At 44.7% G+C, this 26,144-nt stretch overlaps 2 protein-coding genes across 3 annotated transcripts in view; both read right to left on the reverse strand.

Moving 5' to 3' along the window:
* ABAT (4-aminobutyrate aminotransferase) overlaps positions 1-23,170 on the reverse strand; it is a 154,128-nt gene extending 130,958 nt beyond the window's left edge. For both annotated transcript variants that reach the window (XM_050966453.1, XM_050966455.1), the window contains exon 1: positions 23,075-23,170. The gene's annotated coding sequence lies outside the window, so the exon portion shown is untranslated. The remainder of the gene's footprint in view (positions 1-23,074) is intronic.
* LOC127057595 (uncharacterized) lies at positions 15,120-17,431 on the reverse strand. Its single transcript, XM_050966482.1, has 2 exons — positions 16,608-17,431; positions 15,120-15,642 (listed from the first exon to the last, which is right to left on the reverse strand). Exons 1-2 carry the CDS (start codon positions 17,266-17,268, stop codon positions 15,539-15,541), a joined length of 765 nt encoding a protein of 254 aa, XP_050822439.1. The 5' UTR covers positions 17,269-17,431; the 3' UTR covers positions 15,120-15,538.
* Positions 23,171-26,144: the final 2,974 nt, after the last annotated feature.

Consider the following 26,144-nt stretch of genomic DNA (forward strand, 5'->3'; position numbering starts at 1 on the left):
TACTATTGTAAACAGCATGCAATTTTCTAGCAAGTAGAAACTGGGGAAAAGAGTTGGAACCTTATTTGGACAAAAGTGACGGGACAACCTCAGAGAAAGGCACATCAGAAAATGGAGTGAGAGAAAAAAAAAACCCAGCGTTCGATTGCTCAGTTTCAGTGGATATCCAAATAGCCACAGTGGTGAAAAATGCTCTCTTCCATTTATGCCTGACTAAAAGACTGTGTCCCATACTACTGAACTCTTTCAAACTTTGAAGCTAAACCAATTTTCAGGACACAACTGTCCTCTCTGAAGAGAAAATAAGCATCGTGAATGCTGGATATTCAGTGCAATCAACCTCAGTACATCACTAGGAACCTGTTATTTTCCAACAAATTTGAGGGATGGATGCCTGTATGTATGCATGGCAGGGACAGGTTTGCATAGTGTCACTCAAGTATCAGCTGTATGATATAATTCACTCAGACAAGCAAAACCAGTGTCCCAGTCTCCGTTTTAGGACTAACTTGGAGTTGTAAGTGTCAAAGCCGTTTAGACACTAGCTACTTAAATTCACATCAAAGAGGAGAGAAGTCAAATCTTTTTTAAAAAATGATTAAATAACGTGAAAGAATGAACTAAGGGGCTACACAGAAGTCAGGCAGGGTCTCGCATACCTATACACCCAACATTATTTCATCATTGCTCGCTTGTCAGAATTAGGCTGAAGCAAACCTTGCAGCATTCAGCTTGAGATTTTCAAAGCTAGACACAGATGTTCTAATAAATTTAAAGGAAAATGTGTCTAAACCCCTAAACTATTTTGAAAACCTCAACAACCATCTCCAGACTCCAGCTGATGAGACTCCTTGGACACCAGAATTAAATTAACATTGATCTAATTCAATAAAGTACTTAAGCTCATGTGCAACTTTAAGCATATGAATAGTCTCAATGAGATAAATGAGACTACTCATGTTTAAGATTACTCATGAGCTTAAGTATCTCACCAACTCTCGGCCACAGCGCAGAACCTCACAAATATCTGGAAGACTCAGTGGAAATCAGCAAATACTGCAAATCAGCAAGGGAACAAAGAAAAAGGCTTGGCAACTAAATCTAAACTGCAATGTATTCACTTACTTGACAAGTGTAGTTTAATGATCATAGTGTAATTGTAAGTGGTCTGCAGTACATTTTGACAAAATAATTAAGCTATTTTTACAACTGCTAACAAATCTGATGAAAAATGGGAATAAATGGTCTTTTTTGTGGGTGGGAGAATTACAAGATGCATGGAGTAGGCAAACATGAAATAGCCCAGCTCATATTTTAGTTTCTTTTTAGCCCCTAACTCTTTCAAAAGCAGCACATTCATGTCTACTAAACTTTGGGCAGTTATTTTCATTTTTAATCTTTCTATCACATTTCCAGCCAATTTAATATACTGTCATAATAGCAATCCCCATCAGAGTCCAGATAATGAGCTGGGAGGTTATTTCCTCCACTCTTCATTTCCTCTTATGACATCAGTATCAATGTTTATAATGCAATATCAGTTCATATATTATTTTTGCAGCAGGAGAGTTTAACTCTTTAATAAGTCACAGGAAGACAAAAGATTAAATGCATCAATTCAATTCTACACTAAAACTTAACATGCAAGATTGGAGTTTTCAAGCACGTGTGGCAGGGATGGGTCATCCTAGCCCCTGCATACCCTAAGATTTTGGCAACTGTCTGCTGCTCTTTATACACAGTAGCCTATATCCAGTTTACCAAGGTATGTATATATCAAGTTCCAGTTTGATACAAAAATAAGAATGTATTCAATGCCTGTAATTACACATTTGCTCTTAAGACAAAACCCAAGCCCAGCAGATCTCAATAGCCACAGAAGATATTTCCCATTTCTGAAAGTAAACACCCTTTCTCCCATGGTTGCAGACTGACAGATCAGTTATACAGTGGCTGACAAGAGATTCCCCCTTCCCAAGAGAACAGTCTGTGTTCCATCCAATATGGCAATAACTGAAGCTTTGAGAAGTGTGTCCACATGTGTAAAATACCTATTTTAATTATAGATTCATAGCAGTTAGAAATGGAGATGGCCTATTTGGTCAGGCTGTCCAGTTCCCTGCTAATACAGCACTGATCCCCGCAATACATTCTCCTAGTAATGTTTATCTATTCTACTAATTTAAATGTCAAAAATGATGGCACTGTCTCCCCTTCCCTTGAAATCCTGTTACACGTCTTAGTTGATCAGAGCAGAGAGTGGGAATTATGGTCAACGGTCAATTAAATGTAGGCATCGAAAAACAAAAGCTTTTTAGTGGTTTGGGGGAAAATATTGTCTGACTGCTGAGGAGCAGCTACTTGAACAACAGTCAACTCATACATGTTCAGATGTTCATTACATTCATTAGCTTTAGTATTTTTTGAGTAAACATTAGAAAAGACTGTATTTGTTTGCTGACGTTCCCATGAGAAAAAGACGGCTGCTATATGTTTGACATTTGTTGTGTTGCAAGTGGAATCCACCTTTAAAGCTCTCATCTCAATCCATTTTTCTTGATCATGACTTTTAATGGGAAAGATCTGAATAACTGCAGAATTTCCTGGCTGAAAGAGAGGATTTTGGTAGCAGGAACTACAACATAAAATAAAGTTTCCAGTCCTTTTTACAAGTCACTTGACATATTCAAACTTCATTCTGCTAAAGATTCATGGTTCCAATGACAATTCTTTCATCATATTCATTTCAATTTATTCTAAGAGAACCTCCCAAGCTGTGTTTTTACAATAAGCTCTAGAGAGCAGGCTCAGTCCATCCCTAAAACTGGAGAGATGCCTTACAAGGAGACCTAATTTCTATAGTTAGGAGAATGGAAATCTCAAAATAAGCTATGTCAGAGGTAGGCAACCTATGGCACGTGTGCCGACGACGGCCCGCGAGCCGATTCTCAGTGGCACTCACACTGCCCGAGTCCTGGCCACCGGTTGGGGGGGCTCGGCATTATAATTTAATTTTAAATGAAGCTTCTTAAACATTTTAAAACCTTATTTACTTTACATACAACAATAGCTCAGTTATATATTATAGACTGATAGAAAGAGACCTTCTAAAGACATTGAAATGTATTACTGGCATGCAAAACCTTAAATTAGAGTGAATAAATGAAGACTCGGCACACCACTTCTGAAAGGTTGCCAACCCCTGAGCTATGTGCTGCTGTAGAATATGATACAAAAGAACAAATATTACAGGTAGACATTTTTTATTTGGAGGCTAGATAAAAGAAGAGGTAGTACAGAGGAGGAAAAAAGTCTGGGGAGAACTGAGTATAGGAACTTAAGACCACAGAAAAAGGAATAATATATAGTGGAAAAAAGGAAGCCAACATTCTGAAGTCTCTTTCACACTCCAAGAGCCTTCCTTTACCTCACGCTGCTGACAGACTCTCCCTACAAGAGCTGTAACACCCAGATTACGTAGATTCCTGAATTAGGCCCCAGTTTAACCTCAAGCACATATAGTATTTAAATGCTTTGCTGAATAGGGATGGACCGCTGAATCGGAGGCCTCCATGAATTCCTAAGTCAAACCTCTTTTACTATGGTCAGATGAAAATAAGACATTTTCTGCACTACACAGTGCTGTAGCCATGTTGGTCAGTGGCATAGCCAGGTTCTAACATCAGGGGCAGCAAATACATAAAAAAGGTACCACCCATTTTGGGAGGCTAAAAATGCCCCGGATGTGATTGATTTAAAAAAACAAACAAAAACAAAAACAAAACAACACACTGTCTACACAGCAGCCAGGTCATTTTGAACACAAAATTGAAAATGTCTGAATTTCTGGAAATTCTGAGTTTTCACTAGCTCAAGGTGAAATTCTTCACAGAAAAATAAATTCCCCAAAAAATCTCTATTCAGAAACATCCAAATATTTTGCTTGGGCCTCTCTTCATTGAACAGAAACATTTTAATTTTGGTTTGTGTAGTCAAAATGAATCTGTGTCCAACTGAGCAGCCATCGTGCCTCAAGGAAGTTATAATTCCAGTTCCCTCATGCTGCCTTTCTCCTTTACATGCCTTAGTCCCCAGCTACACTGTCTACCATGATGCACCACAGTCTCTCCCTGTGACTGAGCCACCAGAGTGCATTGTAAGACTCCCATCAGGCATGGACCATGGCAAGATATGTAACTGGCAAAAAAGCTAACAACAGATTAACGTTACTCTTGGCCACTGCTGCTATCTAAATATCTAGATCAAGATTTCCCAGTGTGTAAACCTGAGTAACAAAAGGTAGGCATAGTCCTTCAGGTAAAAGAACTGCTGTAAATCTCGTCACTTCTTCTGGCTGATTCCCCCAGACTACTACTATTATTTCTTATTCAAATTAAGAATAACCCAGCTAGTTCACATCTAAGTACCCACCTCTGTTAGAGACTGAGAAGGCTCACCTCATGTACTGTATAAGTCACATAAAATGAAGATGCAGAACTGTGTATCATCTGCATACTGAAGGCTCAACAGCCCACTGATGGTTACATATACACAGAATTAGAGGGGCGAGAGAATAGAACCACCTTGTATCCAGTATGAGAATTCCCTCAATGCAGATGAACATTTGCCCCAAAGCTGTCTCTTTGACAGGCTAGAATGGGGTTACTCAAGAGACACTCCTTATGTCCCTACTCCGGTCCTCAACCTGTCAGCAAATGGTGTCTAAAGCTGGTAACATAAATAAAAGAATTAGAATGGGCATCTAAGGCCAGATTCTCAGTTGAAGTGAATTGGTGTTGCTCTATTGACTTCAGTGCAGCTACACTGATTTACACCAGCTGAGTATTTGGCCCATTTTAAGCCATTTTTAGAAGGACATCAAATATTCACACCAATGTAGCCTGTGTGTCACATCCAAGCCTAAAAACAGATTGACAGTGACCAAGAAAATCTTTGGACTCTGGATTTGTCAGAGTTGTCCTTTCCACATAACATTTCCAACTATATTCTCAAGAAAAGGAAGATTAGAGATAGAAGATACAGGGCTGAATTCTGAGAATCAAGGTATCTTCAGCAAGGGCCAACCAAAGGAAGGGATTGACAGTCTCCTCAAAAAACAGCCTCAGGACTTCCCTACTTGATCTTACCAGCCTGGCAGGACACAGGTCAAGTCTGCAACTCATAGCTCGGAGCTTCCCAAGCACCTCTAGCTCCTCCATGAATAACAGAGGCTTATGGTCAAACAGGCAAGATTCACATTTGTCTGTACCTAGGGTGACCAGACAGCAAGTGTGAAAAATCGGGACAGGGTGTGGGGGGTAATAGGAGCCTATGTAAGAAAAATCGGGACAGCTGGTCACCCTATCTGTACCAGGCATGACTTTGCCTCCACAGAGATCATTAATCGGAATCTGACCAGACTTCTCTTTTCAATAAAGAAAACAGACAGCTCCTCACAACAAGAAACATTCAACTCTTTCTGAACAATGTTCAAGTTTGCGAACCCCAAGTTCCCTAAGGCTATTCACCAACCTTCATGGGACAGGGGCTCAGCAGTGTACTCTGGGATTAGCACCATCCGGCTAAGTACTCCTTGTGGGACAGCTCAGACCACTCACATTTCACCAAAATGGAGATGCTGATGTATTTATCTTTCTCCTCAGGGGATGGAATGGTGCAGTGCGCTAATTTATTCCCCTAGATTCAACTGCTACTTTCACTTACTTCAACCCCTGGTTAATTTGATCCTCCTTCTAATTATATCAGCACCTCAGGAGCTCAGTAATTTGTGCTAACATGAAGACAACTTCCACCCTTTCTTTTGATCAATGCCGATCCCTTCAGGAAGCTATTACAGGATAATTTGATCACTGGTTGTAAAAAAAGCAGCCATTTAATTGCTGAGGGCCAGATCCTCTTCTCAGTGACACTAGTGAAAACTTGGAGAATCCTCTCTGTCAAATTCTTTTGTGGCATATCTGGGCACAGCTCCATAGGCTTCAGCTTTTGCACAGCTGAACCCGAGATCAGAATCCAGCCCTAAGGCTGAACCGTAATTCTGCAGTTAAAGAAGAAAGAGACCAAGGAAGCCCCTGAAAATAAAAGACAACAGAATATGACTAACAGGCATTGGAGTCTGGAGGACATTCCCCAGTAGGTCAGGACCTTGTGAAAGTAGAGCCTATTTTGAGGCTCTGCAGTATTGTCTTTAACTTTCTGGGGTTGACATGAGCAGCCTACCCTATTCAATGAAAGGCCTGATCCTGCAAGACGCTGAGGGAGTAGGAAGTGAGAATTGCTAGCAGTTCCCAGGCTCAGCCCCCAGCAGTTTATTCCAAGAGACCCCTGACTCACTGATCCAAAGCCAGTAAAGTCAACGGGAGTCTTTCAGCTGACCTCAGCGGGCTTTGAGACTCAAACCCTATTATGATGGACTTAGCAGGACTGGGAGATTTTTGCTCTCCCTCCTTCATTCCATGCTGCAATGCTGGCCCTGCTGTTAATTATTATTTAGCATTACCTCTCCCCTCCCTATTCCCCCCAACCCAAATGTCAGCTGCATCTGGACATTATCCATAGCGGTGAGGCCCTCATACATTCATGTAATAGCCACCAGGCAGGGATGATGACCAGTGTCATCTGTCTGCCACCCTTCCTCCTCAGAGATTGCATCTCCTCTGTCAGACTCACAGCAGAACTCCAGAGCTAGTTGGCTCTGTCATAACATATTCCCAGATTTGGACCTTAGCGTCCAAAATATGGGTGTTAGCATGAAAACCTCCAAGCTTATTACCAGCTTGGACCTGGTAAAGCTGCCAACACCCAAAAAATTAGAGTGTTTTGGGGCACTTTGGTCCCCCCAGCAACCTTCCCTGGGGACCCCAAGACCCAAATTCCTTGAGTCTCACAACAAAGGGGAATAAACCATTTCCCTTCCCTTCTCCCTTCCAGGTGTTCCCTCCCTGGGTTCCTGGAGAGATACACAGAAGCAAGCTCCGTGAATCTAAACGGAGGGATTCCACCCTCCCTATTTCCAGTCCTGGAAAACACAAGTACCGATATAGCTAATCTCTCTTCCACCTCCCCCCTTCACCCAGAGGGAATGCAAAGTCAGGCTAGTAAATCTAACACACAGAGATTTTCTTTTCTCCCTGACTTTTTCCTCCCACCAATTCCCTGGTGAGCTACAGACTTAATTCCCTGGAGTCCCCCACTAAAGAAAAACTCCAACAGGTCTTAAAAAGAAAGCTTTTTATAATAAGAAAGAAAAAAGTACATAAAAATGGTCTCTCTGTATAAGGTGACAAATACAGGGTCAATTGCTTAAAAGAAATATGAATAAACAGCCTTATTTAAAAAGAATACAATTCAGAACACTTCAGCAACTACACACATGTAAATACAAAAAAAAACATATAAACCACTGTCTTATCTTTTTGTACTTACAACTTGGAAACAGAAGATTAGAAAGCCAGGAGACAGAAAATCCTTCCCATAGCCGAGAGGGACAGACACAAGACAAAGAACTCAGACACAAACTTCCCTCCACCCAGATTTTAAAAAGTCTTGTTTCCTGATTGGTTCTCTGGTCAGGTGTTTCAGGTTACTTCTTTCCAGGTGAAAGAGACATTAACCCTTAGCTATCTGTTTATGACAGGCTCAGATCCTCAAAAGGTTTTTAGGCACCTAAGGCCCATTGGGAATTAGGAGCCTAAATACCTTTAAGGATCTGGGTTGTTGTTCTCAAACCCACTCTCTCCTGCAGGGGAGAGCAGGAGTTTACTGAAGAATTAAACAAGAGAACGCCTGTCCCTAGCTATTTTGGTTCCCTACACAGCCCCCCTGCAGAAATACTGCAGCCTATGGGGGGAGGGCTGTGTGGGACCCCAGGCCTCTGTGGGTGGGAGCGGGGGACGGGCTGGACCCAGGCATCCACAGGGGGGATGGAGGGGCTGGCCACTTCCTGTGGGAAGTGGAGTGACCCAGCCCCAGCCTGCTCTGCTCCCCTGGCTCCCAGCCCCACCACTGGTGAGTACTGGGAGGGTGATTCCCCCCTCCTCCAAGCCTGGGAACCAGGGGAGCAGAGCACGCTGGGGCCAGGTCACTCCACTTCCCACAGGAAGTGGCCAGAGCCCACCCCCCACGGAGGCCTGGGGGCCGGGGCCCCAGCCTGCTCTGCTCCCCTGGCTCCCAAGCTTGGGGGGAGGGAGAACCACCACCCCCCCCAGCACTCGCCAGCAGCACGGGTGGGAGCCAGGGGAGCGAAGTAGGCTGGGGCCGGGTCACTCCACTTACTGGTAAGTGCAGGGTCGGGCCTGGCTGCAGTCCTCAGGAGAGTAGGGGCAGGAAGAGGCAGGGCTGAGGTGGAGCAGGGGGCCATGGAGGAGAGCCAGAGCAGGGGCTGGAGCAGGCACAGAGTGAGACCTGGAAGCAGCCCCAAGTAAGTATGAAAATTAAAAAGGCGCCACTTTTGGGGAAAGTGCAAAAGCTTGTCTCTCTCACCAACAGAAGTTGGTTCAATAGAAGATATCACCTCGTTCATCTTGTCTCTTCAGTTTTCTGCAGAGTCAGACAAGCCTGTCCAAATTACTTATTATTTTAGAAAGGCACTGATGAATATCAGTAATGTGGCAATCTTTCTGAGACATTGGGCTAAATTCACTGTCAGTGGGACTCAGTGTGACTTCAAAGAAGTTACACAGGGATGAATTTAGCCTATTTGGACAGTGGAAGAAATAAGCCATTAGGTTTAGCATTTTAGTTGTTACAGACTCTGCAAACTGGAACTTTTATTTTTCACTGACAGTATGCTGAAACAAACAGCCCCATTGCAATGGCTCAGCAGAGCACTTTCATTAAGGGTGTTTCCTTTAGTTGTTCTTGGATTGTATTTAACTTCCCTTGTGCTCAGCTATGCAGTGGGAGCATTGTTGTACACAGCTCAAAAAAAGGTAACAGTCCAAAGTGTATCCTCTCACCTATAAAACATACCTTATAAGTGAGACTCAAATGTAGGGTTTAACAAAGTAATTTTACAGGACACTGCCAAGTCAAAATCCTTTGATAACCTACTGAAGCCTTGAACAAAAAATACTGCAGCCTGCACCTCCTCCCTTGCTGCTTCTAGTTAATGGCAGAAAGTTAATCAGAAGCTGAAGTTTTATGATATGCTTTGGGAACACCATTGCATGCCTGCAACGCCAGCTTACTAACTGGAATGTAGAAATCCATTATATCAGAGCCATTTGTGGATTTTGACCACATTAATAAACCAGTTACTTTCCCTCCCCTCCCCCAACAGTATAATAAAACTTAACCTTAAGAGCTGATCCAAGTAATTTAACAGACAGTTCAGGAACATTGCACTGCAGAATTCCTGCATTCACACCAATGGCCATACAGAGGAGTGAAAATCATAATTTTTAAGAAACTGCACTCTACACAACCACTACATTCAGATAATCAGGACACAGAAGCTTCTTGAGTTTGCTTAAAATATTGCAGTATTTCATCTGAACTTGGTTCATTCCTCAGCACAGAGAGGACAAGTATTGAAGAAACCTTGTGAAAAACTGATGCTAGAAACTAATGTACGTTTGCTTGGTTATTTTGTTCCTTTTACAAGTTTTATTGCAGGACCTTTGGCTAGATAGGATTACATGAATATGGAAATCAAGACAGAAAAACACAGGGAGATATTATTTCTCTTAAATACACACGGACCTTTCTTGGACTGTAAAGACTGGCCCATACACTAAAAAGCTGGGTGTGCAGAAAACATGCTTTCTATCCTACCCCAAAAGCCCTTCCTTTTATCTTTACTGAGTCCTCGTTATTTGCTCTTCTTCTGTACAAATTCCAAATTATCTTCCTACTGGTGTGTAGAGTTTCTCTCCTCTTATCTTCCTCCTTCGATATCCATCCCAGCCTGGCCTCTAACAGTTTGGAAAGCTGCACATGCACCAGTTCCTTCTTGCCTATTACTTCTGGCCCATTGTGCCTCCTGTCTGCTTCTATGATACCAAAAAAACCAATATGCACACAGAGTAAAGGTATCAGCAAGAGCATGCATGTGTTTGTAATGCGTGGGCGAAAGAGGGGAGAAAATAACAAAAAAGCCCAAAGAAAAACATCCTTCCTTCTGTTGGTGCCACTAGGTAGAAATTCTCTTGCTTAAGGCCTACGTGAACCAAAGTACCTCCATGTTAGAAGCCTTTGTGTTAGCCTCACTAAACTTTCGTAACCTTTTGTACTAAAGTGCTGACTGTAACTTTCTGTACTAATGTGCTGACTGTAACCACCTGTGTTATAAGCTAACTGCTAAACAATAAGGCCGTAGTTAGCAGGGCCGGTTAATACTAGACACTACTAATACTAGATAAGATAGACGAAAAGCAGATGTTATGGCCAATGCCATGTGCATGAGAAAGTAGCCCACACAATGAATAGCACAGAAAGAAAGATACAAGAGGCGGGGTATAAAAACTAGTGCCCTGCCTGCGTGCGGCGTGCAGGATTTGAGATTGTTATTTCTCCCGTGCACCTCATTTGAGCTCAAGTAAACTTGGGTTTTGCTTCTCCACCCTGGTGTGTTTATTCGAGCCGGGCACACCGGGCCACGAACCGCTGTTGCTTGGCCTCTGGCACTTTGTGTCGGCAACACTTCCTTCTCTTTGCTTGGACTGTTCTGAGGCTGCCCATCAGCTGGAATTCTTGCCATATACACACTTCCCAAGACTTCTCAATGACTCTGCTGTGTCTCACACATAGTCAAGCATGGACTCTCAGGTTCTCTCTCTCCCTTCCAACAGCAGAGCCAAGCAATTTGCTACTTTCTTGGATCAGTCAAGAAACTGACTGAGCACAGAATAGGGCCACAGGAGCTAGGGTTACCACCTGGCCAGTATCTGACTGGCCTGAATCTTTCTTTTTTTTTAAATGAATTTGCCAGTTGGCAGAAAAGTAATGTAATCTTCCTAGTTTTTTTTACCTGGGTTTTAAGATTTGCATTATTATCACAATACACTGGGATATCTAATGTTAAAAGTTTCTGTGTTCAGCTGAAGATGCTGCAGTTTTCCAACTTCTGCAGTTTAAGCGATTACAGATCAAAACTGTTGAAAATACAGCAGCTCTTTGCCCACCAACACACAAGCACACCACACACGTGCGAGAGAGGATGTGATTCATATGAGAATGAGGAGATATACGAGGCATATTAAACAATGGAAGATCAGGACAATGGTTCAAGTGCTCCTACTACACCCCTGAAAAAAAACTAGCATCAGAAACTGCACATTCAATGACAACTAGCTAAATGAAACAGACTGCAAAGACTGGCTAGCAAAATGTGCTAATAAAACAACCCCCCGTTTGTTATCAATCTTATCTGTATGGGTTCTCTATCTAGATATTAAGCAGCTGTTGAGGTGGGGTTGTGAAGTTGCCTTGTGGCTGGGGTTGCAGGGGCTTGCCTTGCGGGGGGGGATGCTTTTTTTTTTTGCGTTCATTTCAAAGGTGGTCGCTCTAACAAAGCACCTCCCAGCTTAGCTTAGCTTAGCTTCTTAAAGGGTCTGCTTCCAACCTTGCTGTCATGTTCTGTAATGTAGATATGAGTGCCCTGATCTCACTGTGCGCCAGATTGCTCCACAGTTTAGAAAGACGACACACAGGGACGCCGCACTGATGCAGCTTGGCCCCAAACTCCGTTTCAGAGGAAGGGAATAATCTCAGTGAAAAAAAATCTCTGTAGATGGTGTATGGGGCAGAGGCCTACACAAAAGCTAGATCCTCCCTGGAACAATGGCTGGAATGGCCACTCCAAAATTCAACTCACAACTCACCCACATCAAACACAGAGTAACAAGTAACATTCTTATAATGTGAAGAGGTAAGAGACACAAATAAAGCAGTGATTTGGTCCCTCTAATAATCAGTATTGGACATCTCTTGAATAGCATTGTCCCTCATTTTAGATATTTTATGATGCTGTTAGACATACCAGTCCTGGCTGCATTCCAGAAAAACTCAAGAATGGCAAGCTAAGACTGAGAACTAGGAGAGCTGTACATCCAGATGGAGGTACACTAGCAAAATAATGTTGCAGATGCTTACACTATACCTGTTTACACCAGCACTGTTCATATTAATTCTTTCTTAAAATCAGCTTGTTATTAAATATATGGGGGTTTCAAATGAGAGATGAACACCCACCCACCCCCAACCCTCAGGATGTTTATAATCAGTTTCACTTCTGTCTGGGGACTGAGTCCCACCACGCCACTGTGGACAGGCCTCCGGACAGCAATTCTGGGCCCCAATGCAGAACAGTCAATGGCCCCCACAGAAAGGGATGGCTGAGGTTTATGACAACTTTTTATCCTACGTACTTTGACAGCATATTAGAACCGACTATACATAAGTTGTGGAGTTGTTTGATCTAGTTAACTTTTTTTCCCAGTTACAGCACCAGTATTAAACAAACTGTGAGCCTAAATATAAGATGTAGAATTTGTTGTTCTGAATTATATATTCAAATCAAATAAATACATTATGGAATAAAATTAATTAAGATATGAAACATTTAAAGAAGCACAAAGTAAGAAAACACCTGAAGTATCAAGTAAGCTAATTAAACACCTAATCATAATTTATGGGTGATCTAAAGACAAGGAAAAAACAGATATACCACATGTAACTGAATATGAACAATAAAGTTAAAATATACAATACAATACTTGCACTGTTGGTGTCGTGGGACATCAACACCCAGAGCAATGAGGAGACAGCAGGTATCGTGTGCCACATCCCCTGGAATATCTCTGAGGAGGTGGCCGGGGCGAAGGCAGAGGGAAAACCTGCACCTCGTTCCCTGGCTGAGCGGTGAAGGCGGCCCCTCATCCTGTGCTCTTGATAGTGGCTCGTCAGCCAGTGCTAGTGGCAGTGAAGGGAGGGCTAGCCCCAGCTGCCTCTCAGCAAACTTAGGGCGGCTCAATTGGGTGGCTGAACTTGCTGGCTTGTGTTTGGCGACGAGCTGCAGCCCTGGGAGAGAAAATCTGGTAGCAGAGGGAGCTTGTTCCTCTTTAAAGTCTCCCTGTCCTCAGCCCCGCAGCCAGAGCGCCAGCACGGCAGGCACAGCGGCTCCTGAGCAGTCAGAGGAGGGGAAAAGCTCCATGGTTCCCAGGCTGCTGCTCCTGATGCTCTGCCAGACCAGTAGGGTGAAGCAGCACTCTGACAAACTGTTATTGTCACAATGAGACATGGTGCTCTGTCCAGAGCAGCAGGAGGAGGAGACCAGATTTCTTTGGGTACGTCTACACTATGGGATTATTCTGATTTTACAGAAACTGTTGTTTTTTTAAAACAGATTGTATAAAGTCGAGTGCACCCGGCCACACTAAGCACATTAATTCGGCGGTGTGCGTCCATGTACCGAGGCTAGTGTCAATTTCCGGAGCGTTGCACTATGGGTAGCTATTCTATAGTTCCTGCAGTCTCCTCTGCCCCTTGGAATTCTGGGTTGAGATCCCAGTGCCTGATGGGACAAAAACCATTGTCGCGGGTGGTTCTGGGTACAGCCTCACTCCTCCCTCCGTGAAAGCAGCAGACAACCGTTTCGCGCCTTTTTTCCTGGGTGAACTGTGCAAACACCATAGCACAGCAAGAATGGACCCTGCTCAGATCAAGACCGCAATCGTGGACATTGTAAACATCTCGCGCATTCTCGTGCAGTCTATGCTGAACAAGGACCTGCAAAACCAGGCGAGGAGGCGGCGGCTACGGCAGCACGGCGACGAGAGTGATGAGGTCACGGACACAGAATTCTCTCAAACCGCAGGCCTCTGCGCTTTGGAGATCCTGCTGGTAATGGGGCAGGTTACAGCCATTGAACGCCGATTTTGGGCCCGGGAAACAAGCATAGACTGGTGGGACCGCATAGTTTTGCGGGTTTTGGACAATTCCCAGTGGCTGCGAAACTTTCACATGCATAAGGGCACTTTCATGGAACTTTGTGACTTGCTTTCCTCTGCCCTGAAACACCATAATACCAAGATGAGAGCAGCCCTCACAGTTGAGAAGCAAGTGGCAATAGCCCTCTGGAAGCTTGCAATGCCAGACAGCTACTGGTCAGTCAGGAATCAATTTGGAGTGGGAAAATCTACTGTGGGGGCTGCTGTGATGCAAGTAGCCAAAGCAATCATTAAGCTGCTACTATGAAAGGTTGTGACTCTGGGAAACGTGCAGATCATAGTGGACGGCTTTGCTGCAATGGGATTCCCTAATTGTGGTGGAGTGATAGATGGAACTCATATCCCTATCTTGGCACCGGAGCACCAGGGCACCCAGTATGTAAACCCCAAAGGGTACTTTTCCACGGTGCTGCAAGCACTGGTGGATCACAGGGGACGTTTCACCAACATCCACGTGGGATGGCCGGGAAGGGTTCATGACGCTCGCGTCTTCAGGAACACTACTCTGTTTAAACAGCTCCAGCAAGGGACTTACTTCCCAGACCAGAAAACAACAGCTGGGGATGTTGAAATGCCTGTAGTTATCCTGGGGGACCCAGCCTACCCCTTGATGCCATGGCTCATGAAGCCATACACAGGCAGCCTGGACAGTAGTCAGGAGCTGTTCAACTACAGGCTGAGCAAGTGCAGAATGGTGGTAGAATGTGCATTTGGCTGTTTAAAGGTGCACTGGCACACATTACTGACTCGCTCTGACCTCAGCCAAATCAATGTCCCCATTGTTATTGCTGCTTGCTGTGTGCTCCACAATCTCTGAGAGAGTAAAGGGGAGACCTTTATGGCAGGGTGGGAGGCTGAGGCAAATCACCTGGCCGCTGATTATGCGCAGCCAGACACAAAGGCGATTAGAACACACCAGGAAGCGGTGCGCATCAGAGAAGCTTTGAAAACCAGTTTCATCACGGACCAGGGTACTGTCTGACTGCTGTGTTTGTTTCCCCTTGATGAACCCCCGCCCTTGATTGACTCATTCCCTGTAAGCAACCCACCTTCCTGCTTCGATTACAGCTTGCTTTCTACGGAAATAAAGTCACTGTTGTTTAAAAATCAGGTATTCTTTATTAATTCATTATAAAAAGAGGGAGAGAACTGACAAGGTAGCCCGGGTGTGGTTTGGGAGAAGGATAGGAGGGAAGGAAAAGGCCACTAAAAAAATTTCAAAGTAATGACAGCCTTTTGGTTGGGCTGTCCACGGGGGTGGAATGGACGGGTGCACGAAGCCTTCCCCCACGTGTTCTTACATGTGTGGGTGAGGAGGATATGGAACACGGTGAGGGTGGTTACACAGGGGCTGCAGCGGCACTCTGTGATCCTGCTGCTGTTCCTGAAGCTCCACCAGACGTCGGAGGATGTCAGTTTGATCACGCAGCAGCCCCAGCGTTGCGTCATGCCTCCTCAGATCTTCCTGCCACCACCTCTCATCTCGAGCGTCCCTCCTGTCCTCACGTTCACTGGCATCTTTCCTGTAATTTAATACCACATCCTTCCACTCATTCAGATGAGCTCTTTCATTGTGGGTCACTTCCATGATTTCCGAGAACATTTCGTCTCGCGTCTTTTTTTTCCATCGCCTTATCTGAGATAGCCTTCGGGAGGCTTGAAAAATTTGCAGCTGCATGAGGGAGGGAAAAAAGGGAGAGAAGTATTTAAAAAGATACATTTTACAGAACAATGCTTATACTCTTTCACGGTTAACAACACTATTCACCTTACATAGCACATGTGATTTCACTACAAGGTCCCATTTTGCATCTTAATATTGAGTGCCTGCGGCTCTGGTGTTAGAGATCTCACAGACACAGGTCTGGGCAGCAGAATTCAGCTTGCATGCGTCCATGGTAAGCCACTGTCTTTCGACTTCTGCAGCCTTCATATACACAGTGCCCTCCTTTCCCAAATACCAAGCAAATCCCGTTCAGTGCTGCTTTTTTCCTGTTAACATGCAGCAACAGAAACCACGCCCCCATCCAATTCTCTGGGATGATCGCTTTACCCCTCCTCCCACCGCATGGCTGGTATCATGGAAGATCATTGCTAGCCAAACGTGAAAAAGCTCAGCGCCAATCCCCCCTCCCTTCCCCCACTTGGCTACCTGCAAGGAAGGATTTCTTTTAAGCAACAGGCAAACAGCCCAGTAGGAATGGCCATGTCTGTCCCCTTAATTGAATTCCTGAATTTCAACTAGGTTACCATGAACGATATCACTCTCCTGAGGATAACACAGCGAGATAAAGAACGGATGTTACTTGAATGCCAGCAATCACCAAGACCATACGCAGCTAGGCTTTGTCATGCAATGATACCAGATTACTTGCTACATGCATGGCGTGGTCAAGTGTCCTACCATGGAGGACGGAATAAGGCTGCCCTGCCCAGAAACCTTCTGCAAAGGCTTTTGGAGTACCTCCAGGAGAGGTTCATGGAGATGTCCCTGGAGGATTTCCGCTCCACCCCAAGACATGTTAACAGACTTTTCCAATAACTGTACTGGCCACGAATGCATCCAAAGTCCTCAACTAATCATTAAAAAACACTTGCTTTTAAACCATGTTTTATATTTACAAAAGGTGCACTCACCAGAGGTCCCTTCCATGGCTTCATTGTCTGGGCTAGTGGCTTGGGAGGGCTGGGAGAGTAATTCCATCAGGGTGAGAAAAAGCTCCTGGCTGTTGGGGAGAAAGGACTGCTGTGTGCTCTCTGCAAGTTCGTCCTCCTCTTCCTCCTCCTCATCTTCCCCGTCCGCAGAATCCTCAGCCACAACTGAGATTACCACCCCCACCTCGGAATCCACAGACAGGGGTAGGGAACTGGTGGCGGACCCCCCTATAATTGCATGCATCTCAGCATAGAAGCAGCATGTTTTTGGCCCTGCCCCGGACCTTCCGTTTGCTTCTTTGGTTTTCTGGCAGGCTTGTCTGAGCTCCTTAACTTTCACACGGCACTGTACTGAGTCCCTGGTGTGGCCTCCCTGCATCATGGCCTTGGAAATTTTTTCAAATGTTTTTTCATTTCGTCTTTTGGAACGGAGTTCTATTAGCACGGAATCCTCTCCCCATATAGCGATCAGATCCAGTACCTCCCGTGCTGGAGCTCTTTTTCGATTCTCAGGAGACTGCATTGTTACCTGTGCTGATGAGCTCTGCATGGTCACCTGTGCTGGTGAGCTCTCCATGCTGGCCAAACAGGAAATGAAATTCAAACGTTTGCGGGGTTTTTCCTGTCTACCTGGCCACTGCATCTGAGTTCAGATGGCTTTCCAGAGCAGTCACAATGGTGCACTGTGGGATACCGCTCGGAGGCCAATACCATCGATTTGTGGCCACACTAACCCTAATTCGACATGCCAATACCGATTTCAGCGCTACTCCTCTCGTCAGGGAGAAATACAGAAACCGGTTTAAAGAGCCCTTTATATCGATATAAAGGGCCTCGTTGTGTGGACGGATGCAGGGTTAAATCGGTTTAACGCTGCTAAATTCGGTTTAAACGCGTAGTGTAGACCAGGCCTTAATCTTAATTTTTATGACAAAAAATATACTCATCTATCCCATCTGCTGCTGGGCCCCTGAGCAAATAACCCCTTTGCCCCCCGTCCATTGGCGGGCCTGAGTGTAGAGACTGAGGGCCAGATTCTGATCTCAGTTACAGAAGTGTAAGTCCATAGTTACCTCTCTTATTTACTGAGATCAGAATCTCACCCTTTGGGTTGAAATGGAGACATTGTACCTGCATGTGTGGCCATTTAAAAATTAGGGTACTGATTACAATTAAAGAACAAGAACAGCTGATCACTTCCTGTGGCTGCAGACAGACATGCAAAAAGAATAGTTATTTTGGCTTTAAGAATGGGAAGAAAAAAAATAGTACTAAAAGGTTTCTCACCTACAATTATTCCACCAAAAAGAAAGCATCTGAGAATGTTATTAATGTATAATTCAAGGCTCTTCCCAACCTAATAAAGTCCACATCCAAGGCATCACCACATTTTGAATACAACCACTACTGCTACTTGCCATTACCTCAAGTTCACAGAACCCTGTCTCTAAACACTTTTATAACAGAAACAGGATCTATTAGAATTCTTTGAGGGTGTCAGTAAGGGGGATCCAGTGGATATAGTTCAGTGGATTTGATTTAAATCATTATTTAAATCACTAGTCAGGAAGACTCAATTCAATCATGGATTTCTACATAAAAGTGCATTCTTGTTGGTTGTTTTAATCTTAAAACACATTCTTCACAACTCAGAGATAGATGTAAGTTTTATTTTTAGAAGGTTACACACTATACATTTTTAAGTAATTTTGAAAACTTTTCAGATTAGTTTTACTGCTATATCAAAAAATGAATAATTATTTAGTTATTTCATTTACCAAAGGTAATTGAAGCAGATATTTATTAAGTCATTGGGAGGTGAACTATCTACAATTCAACAGGTTACTCATTAATATTTGGAGGATTTTCTTGCCAAGCTCTATCAGGAGAGCATCACCAGACATTTAAATTGTTGTTTTAGTTAAATAAAACGTTATGTATTCTGGATTTTTTTTTCCCCAACAACAAACATATAATATTTTAACAAAACAAGCATATGAATTTTTGAGTTTGTTTTTGTTAAAATTGTTTTTACTAAAATAGTTAAATGAAATATTTAAAAAAAACAACAAAAATTTAATCAGCTATGTCAGCTAGGTCAACATGAGAAACTTAAAATATTGGCTTCTGTAGCTAACTCAGTTGTCTTCACCTTCATTTCCCTGTTTGTTCACAAGCTGGAAAAGAAAAACAAGCTTTCCTGCTTTTTCAGGTTCCAAACGATTTTTCAATTTGGAATGAATTAGTCCAAAGGAAGAAAATATTCTTTCTACACTGGCAGAAGAAGCTATTGCTATTAAGTGAGATTATCACTTCAACAGTCTCTGAATCCAAGTGCTTAAGTGACTTCCACCAGTTCATTGGTATCTTTTACGGCCTGCTGCCATTATAAGTTTTCTCTTCTTGTGTGAGAATGGTATGGTAGATCTCAAATCAATGAAGGCTACACCCAGAAAGACCTCAAGACTTTTGGAATATGCTGATCAAACATTTTCACTTTTGTTTCTACTGCCTGTCCCTCCCTTCTCACATTTATCTCTGGACTTCTTCTCCTTGTCCAGATCTATTCCACCCCAACAATCTTCTTATTCATTGAACTTTTTGAAACTTTGCACTTTTAGAGAGAAGAAAGGGGTTGACTCTGTGTACACAAATTTGCAGAGGGACAATAGGGTTGAGATCTGTTATTTCTCACCTCTATATTTTACTTATGTATTTTAAAATATTTTTTTTGCTGTTAACAAGCAGGTTATCTCTGGAGACATAAATCCACAGTTTGAGAACTGCAAAACTAAGCATCTCTGATAGTATCTTCCAGACTGAGCACTGAGTCCCTTTGGGTAGATAGAAAGATTAACCTAAATAATCTATACAGAAGCACTGGAACCCCATAAGATTGGATCCCTAATCCATGACCTATTGGAACTCATTTACAAAACTTTTCTTAAACATTACATGAATAGATTGTCTCATACTACAGAATTAGAATAGTATAATTGAGCTATAATGTATCTTAATTAAAACTATCTTTAGATAATATTTTTGAGGAAAAAACTTATCAAAAAATCCAATTTTTTAAAAAATCATTAATTTTTATCCACTCTGATATAGTGTACTTAGATTTTCAGAAAGTCTTTGACAAAGTCCCACACCAAAGGCTCTTAAGCAAAGTAAGATGTCATGGGATAAGAGGGAAGGTGCTCTCATGGATTGGGCAGGGTTTAATTAAGTTCCAAGAATAAATCTTAGCAGATGCCAAGTGAGTATTGCTCAAAAGTGATTACTCAGCCTCTTCACTATTATCCAATCAATTTCCCTCCCCAGATTTGAATTATGGAAATATTCCAAGATGAGTATTACACATATGCCAAATTTCAAAGTTCAGCCGTTTCAAGTAATCTGTGCAAAAAAGCGTGGCTATTTTTTTTTTTTTACACTAGGGGTGGGAAAAAAGACTCTTCATCCTCACAGTTCAAAAGAGCTAAACATATTTTCCACTTAAACTTGCAAAAAGAAATTGACCTTTTGGCTGAGAACCAACATGGAAGGTTTGTTTTTTTTTTAAAGATACAAGTAAGCAAAAACACAGATAACAGGGTAATAAACAAATGTCTTGCAACAATAATTATAGCTATACATCTTATATAGTAATTTTTCCATGTCATATTGCCCAGACAAGGAGACACACCACTGCTGTTCCTCACTGGATCACAGTAGAAAGCTCAGAATAAACGTAGCCAACTTTGTGACTCATGGATTAAGAAAGCTTGAAGACGTCAGGATTTATTTATGTTTTTGGGTAAATGAACTACATGTGTTTTTTTTAATGGAGACAGAAAGCTTTAATCAGTATATCTCACCAACACATGAAATCTTGAACTTTCTTGCCTTTAAATTGCCCAGAATCTTGCCACAGAAAACGAAATGAGCTGCAGTTCCATGGACTTACACATTTTAGACCCAGAGGCAAAACCACAAACTTTATGCAGTACAATACAGCCATTCATCTGAACAAATGCTTCCTTTTTGTATTAAAACTCAGATGTATATTTGTGATGGGTCCTTTGAAAGGTCTGTGCAAGACATTCTAAAGGCAGGCAAGCTATTTGGGTTTGAGGGAAATTCTGTATCAGTAACCGAAACATTGAGAGTTCATATACCTGATCACCTATTTTCTCTTTGTGCAATAACAAACAACTATGCAGCAGGCCCAGTAAGCACAGCACTTTAGCTAGCACACTGTAGCATTGTCTTTTATAAAAGCCAGCCTAGTTATTAGGAGTCAGATGTGCGTCCTTAATACTACAGGTGAAACGCTTTCAGCCGTGTCCCCAGTTTACATTCACTAAGGCAGTTAGTGAAAAATTTCCTGATCTGCTGTAGTAGAAGAATGAACAGATTCAACAGCCTGAGCTGGAACAGCAGCTGCACAGGAACATTTTCACTGCAGTACCTGTCACTATGGCAGCTATCAAGTACTATGGAGAAAAAGACTAAAATCCACACACAATAGGGACAGAGAAATTTACCACTGCATGTCTATGTGTCACAGTTCAAGGAACCATGTGATCATTTATTCTAAGGTGCTGCAATATGTAATTTCATGGAATAGGATGAGAAACTAACAACATTGCAATAGCCTGTATTTCTTTGTTCTCTTGGTCACAGGTAGCAAGTTTATAAACTTTTACTAAAATCTTAAAACATTTTTAAAAAATTCACTACAGTAAGTTTGCTCACCATCTAAGCGCACAAGGTCTTTTCTCACAAAGCTAACAAATGCAATGGTTTTAGCACAGAATATGCCCACATCCTTGCCTTCTAAAGTACATTAGCACCAGTGAGCACATCTCCACAGGGCACTAACCCAATGTACTATACAGCAACAGGCACACAAATGATTAACCACCTCCTAGATGTTCTGTTTGCTTTGCTAGGTTTCTAAGAAGTACCTCCCTCCTCTAAGGATGGGGGACTGAGGGAGACCTGAGGAGCAGGATCCTACTTTTCCTAAGGGGATGGGGTCATGAACTAGCACTGAGGCAAGATATAAACTCCAGCTCCTATAAATCAGAAAAGAAGTTAAAAGCTACAAAGAAAGAATTTATGACAATATTTTGACTTTGAGCCATTTTGCAGGCTTTGGAAAAAACACAGAACTCTTATTTTAGCACAAATACCATATGCCCAACAAATACATTGTTTTTACCTTTTTCCTACCCCCTGAGTATCATTTCAGGCAATGGGCAAAAGTATCCACATACAAACGATTCACATTGGCAATGCAATTACAGATGTTTAGTGCTAGGATTTATGGGGCATATCCCAGCTTCCTAGCACCTCATCAAGTGGATCTGCAGTATATTGTGGGAGACCTTGTCTGTTCTTGCTGGACCCTTGTGTATATGTGGTTTTGCTCCTGGATCTATTCCTGGGACTTTGCCCCCCACGGCACTGTAGTCTCCTCCAGTACTGGAGAAAAGCAGGCCACTAAGTAAGCAGTCTTCTTCAAGAAGAAAAGGATGGGTCTTTGCTTCACACATTTGCTGCAGAGCATAAGCCCTTGGCAAGAATTGGCAAAGCTCACCAGGCATGTAGCTGTGCCACAGCTGCCCACAAGAGAACAGCAGAGGTATCAACAGCACACCACTACTCCCTCCCCTGAATCACACACACGGGGCAAGGGGCCACCAAGTAAGAAGGGGAGGGGGCACAGACCACCACCAGCAACCTGCAGCAGCTCCCGGGGTGCCCAGCAGCCTCACCACCTACTGGGTGAGCAAAAGGTGCCAGCAGCCACCGCCCCCAGGGTTAAAGTAAAGGTTGTGAGGAAGGCAGGGAGGGAGACAGAGGGAGCCTATCAGCCCCCCCGCCCCAAGCTGAAGTGGAGGCTGAAGAAGGCAGGGGCAGTGGGATACGCCTGGCAGCCCCCGCCCTGCTTCCAGGTTGAAGTACGGGCAGTGAGGAGGGCAGGGATGGAGGCAGGGGGAGCCTAGCAGCCCCTCCCCAGGCTGAAGTAGGAGCTGTGAGGAGGGCAGGGGGCGGTGGGATAAGCCTGGCAGCCCCTCCCCGGGCTGAAGTGGAGCTGTGAGGAGGGCAGGGGGCGGTGGGATAAGCCTGGCAGCCCCTCCCCGGGCTGAAGTAGGAGCTGTGAGGAGGGCAGGGGGCGGTGGGATAAGCCTAGCAGCCCCTCCCCGGGCTGAAGTGGGGCTGTGAGGAGGGCAGGGCCAGGGAGACAAGTGGCGGGGGGCTCCCAGAAGCGGCTCGCGGGCGAGGCATAGGACGGGGCAGGGCTGAGGGGCGCCGGGCCAGCAGCCTCCCCTGCCTCGCCCGGCCGGGCGGTTTGGGGACGCCCGGCTGCCCCGATGGGGACGCGGTACTGGCAGCCAGCCTCCCCTAGGGCCTGGACCTCCCCCCCCGGCTGTGACCAGCGGTCCCCCCGCACTCACCGCGGGCTGCCGGCGGACTCTCCCTCCCCCGGTTCGCGTTCCAGGCTGAGCGCACAGAGCCACAGGGCCCCGCTGCTCGCTCTCGCCGCGGCCCGGCTCTGCTCGCCACAGCCAATCCGCGCCACCGGCCCGGCCAATCAGAGGCCACAGCCCGGGCTCCCGCCCCCAGAGGGGCGGGGCTGCCTGGCCGGAGAGGAGGCGGACAGCGCAGTGCGGGCAGGGGTGAGGACGAGCCCGGCTGGGGAGGGGGGCGGGCAGGTGGAGTTGTGTAGGGATCACACAGGGTCAGGGCTAAGCCCCACCCACTCTGAGCATCGCCTGCGGTCCAGTGCCTGTCAGGAGCCTGCAAGGTGCTGAGCACATCCCGTTCCCCTTGAAGCCCAGGGAGGGGCTGGTGGCACTAAACGCCGCATCGCGGACCCCTAGACAGTGGCACAGCTCAGTTAATTAGCAGAAGAGAAGCTGGCTTGTTTTGCTGCCTGTACCAACTCTCAGGAATTGATAGGGGGCGAGGCAGGACCTTGGCAGCCTCTAAATACTGGTGCAATTCCTAGGCTGGAGCTGAAATGACATCATCATAGTGACCTACTTCCCCTGCTGATCGCTCCAGTCTAGATCACACTTGTCCCCAGGCAGGATCATTCACAGCACATCTCATTCCAGAATGGTAGGGGTGTGTGAACAGAATCAGCTCAAATATGAACTGAGCTGAACCCTGGTGGTATCTTCCCCACAAAGCCCAGGAATCTCTTCTCTGAAGCAAACCTAATCTTAAACCTATGTTCTTAAATCATGTGTTTTTCAGGGTTATCAGTAGCAAGCCTCACATGCACCTATTGATTATATATGTCAAGAGCACCCTGCCCAGAATAGTGTGTTCATTTCTGGTCACCTTCTTTCAGAGACAAATAACCAAAATGTTTATAGATACACAAAAAGCCCTAGAAACTGAAAGGATTTGGACTGTTTAGAGTGGACACATAATAGGAGTTGCATAAAATAGGTAAATGCGGTGCCCCCCTTTACCCTTTTTCATCATAATACAACAAAAAAGGAAAGGACATTCAATGAAAATGAAAGGAACCAAAGTTACAACTAATACAAGCAAAGGTGTTAAATGTTTTTTGTTTGTTTTACATAATGCATAATTATTCTATGGAACTCATCCCTGTATGATCTCACGGTGACTCAGAGTTTAATGGGATTAATACAAATATTAGATCTTTCTCTAAATAATGAGACTGTGTCCAGTTGTAACATATTTATTTCTGCAAGAGTTATATGCCCATAGGTTACAGAGCATAAGCCAATTACTGTCTGATGGGGTTAGAAAGAAACTTCTCCAAGGGCAGTTTTTTTTTCATAACTGTCTCCTAAGGAGTCCCACAACTTCCTTCATCTGAAGCCTCTGCCACATCAGAGACAGGATACCGGGATAGATGGATGACTAGTCTGTTGCAGTATGGAAACTCCTTGGTTCTCAGGCATAAAAGTTAATAGTACAACCCATGGAGATCACAAATATCTCTGGACACAGAGAGGTCTGAGCAACAGGGTCACCTCTCAATCCCCTACTTGTTTTTGTGTGTGAGAACTTTAAAACCATTTTCTATGGGTTTCCACTGTTGTGAAGGAAAGGCAAAAGCCTCCACCAATATTTTACAGTTCATGTCTATGCTTTTACATCCTTGCACACCATTGTATTAGACTTTAGGATTAATATCTGTTCCGCGTATTGGCCAAATCTGATTATACATCTGGATGGAGAAACTGAAGAGAGGGGTTTCAGCAACTGAGGAACCATGTTTAGGCTGCCCCTTTGAGCACTGTAGATTCTTTTAGGCCCAGATCTTACAAAGTCTTCAGCATAGATGTTACCTTGTATACAGGGGTGGTGGGTATAATAGGCCAGGACTTAGCCTTCCCTGGCGCTGCCACCAACCCACAATCGGACACCTGGGCTGCAGTGGCCCCACCCCTTCCCTGAGGCCCCCCACCAGCAGCTGCTACCTGCCTGCCATGTCTCCTCCACTCCACACCCCGCCTAGATGTCCCCACTGCTCGCTGCAACCCTCCTCCTCAGGGACAGGGGGATTGAGGAGGGACGCAGAAAGCAAGCAGTGGGTAGGGGGGAGCGAGGAGGCTCAGCTGGGTGCTGGGGGTTGGTGGCCCAGCCAGGGGGGGCTAGCAGGGGTGGGAGGGTCCGGTGGCTCAGCCTGGCACTGGGGCCGTCCTAGTGCGGGGGGGGGGGTAGCTTGGCCCAGCACTGAGGGAGCCTGGTGACTCAGCTGGGCGGAGGGGAGACTGGCATCTGGAGCTGGCCCGGTGCTCAGGAGGGCCACTAACTCAGCCCAGTGCTGGCAGGGGAGCATGGGGACTCAGCTCGGAGGCCCTTAGGGGTAGGGGGGGCAGTAAATCAGAGGGGCTGGCAGCTTGGCCCGGGCTGCCCCTTCCTCAGGGCTTCTGTTACAGGATGGGATTCAGGGCTCCAGCATGCGCGGGCGGGGGGGTCTTAGGCAGAAGAGGCATGGCTGGCAAGCTAGCCTCCCCAAAGCAAGCATTCAGCTGCTGCCCATGCTTGTATATCAAACATGTATAGCCTTGCACTGAGGTTGAGACAGAAATGGGAGGCAAGCCTGCTGCAAGTCTCTAGGTAAGAATAAAGGGGGTAAAAAACCAAGGGTCAGATCATGATAGGTGTCTAATATAGATTGCCTCCGAGGAAGAAGAGGCAGATGAGGCTTTTTTTTTTTTTAAACTAAAGAAATCGTCCAAAACCTAGGACTTGGTGATGATGGGAGACCTCAACTAACCAGACATCTATTGGGGAAATAATGGAGCAGGGTACAGATTATCTAACATGTTCTTGGAATACAGAGGAGACAACTTTTTATTACAGAAGGTGGAGAAAGTGACTAGGGGAGAGGCTATTCTGATTTGATTCTGACAAAAAGAAAAGGAACTAGATGAGAATCTGAAGGAGGAAGGCCGCTAGGGTGAAAGTGATCCTTAGAATCATCAACTTGATCATTTCATGAATTGTAGGAGGGAAAAACAGCAGAATAAAGAC

Source organism: Gopherus flavomarginatus, chromosome 9, assembly GCF_025201925.1.
Source record: "Gopherus flavomarginatus isolate rGopFla2 chromosome 9, rGopFla2.mat.asm, whole genome shotgun sequence".
NCBI classification, from domain to species: domain Eukaryota; kingdom Metazoa; phylum Chordata; order Testudines; family Testudinidae; genus Gopherus; species Gopherus flavomarginatus.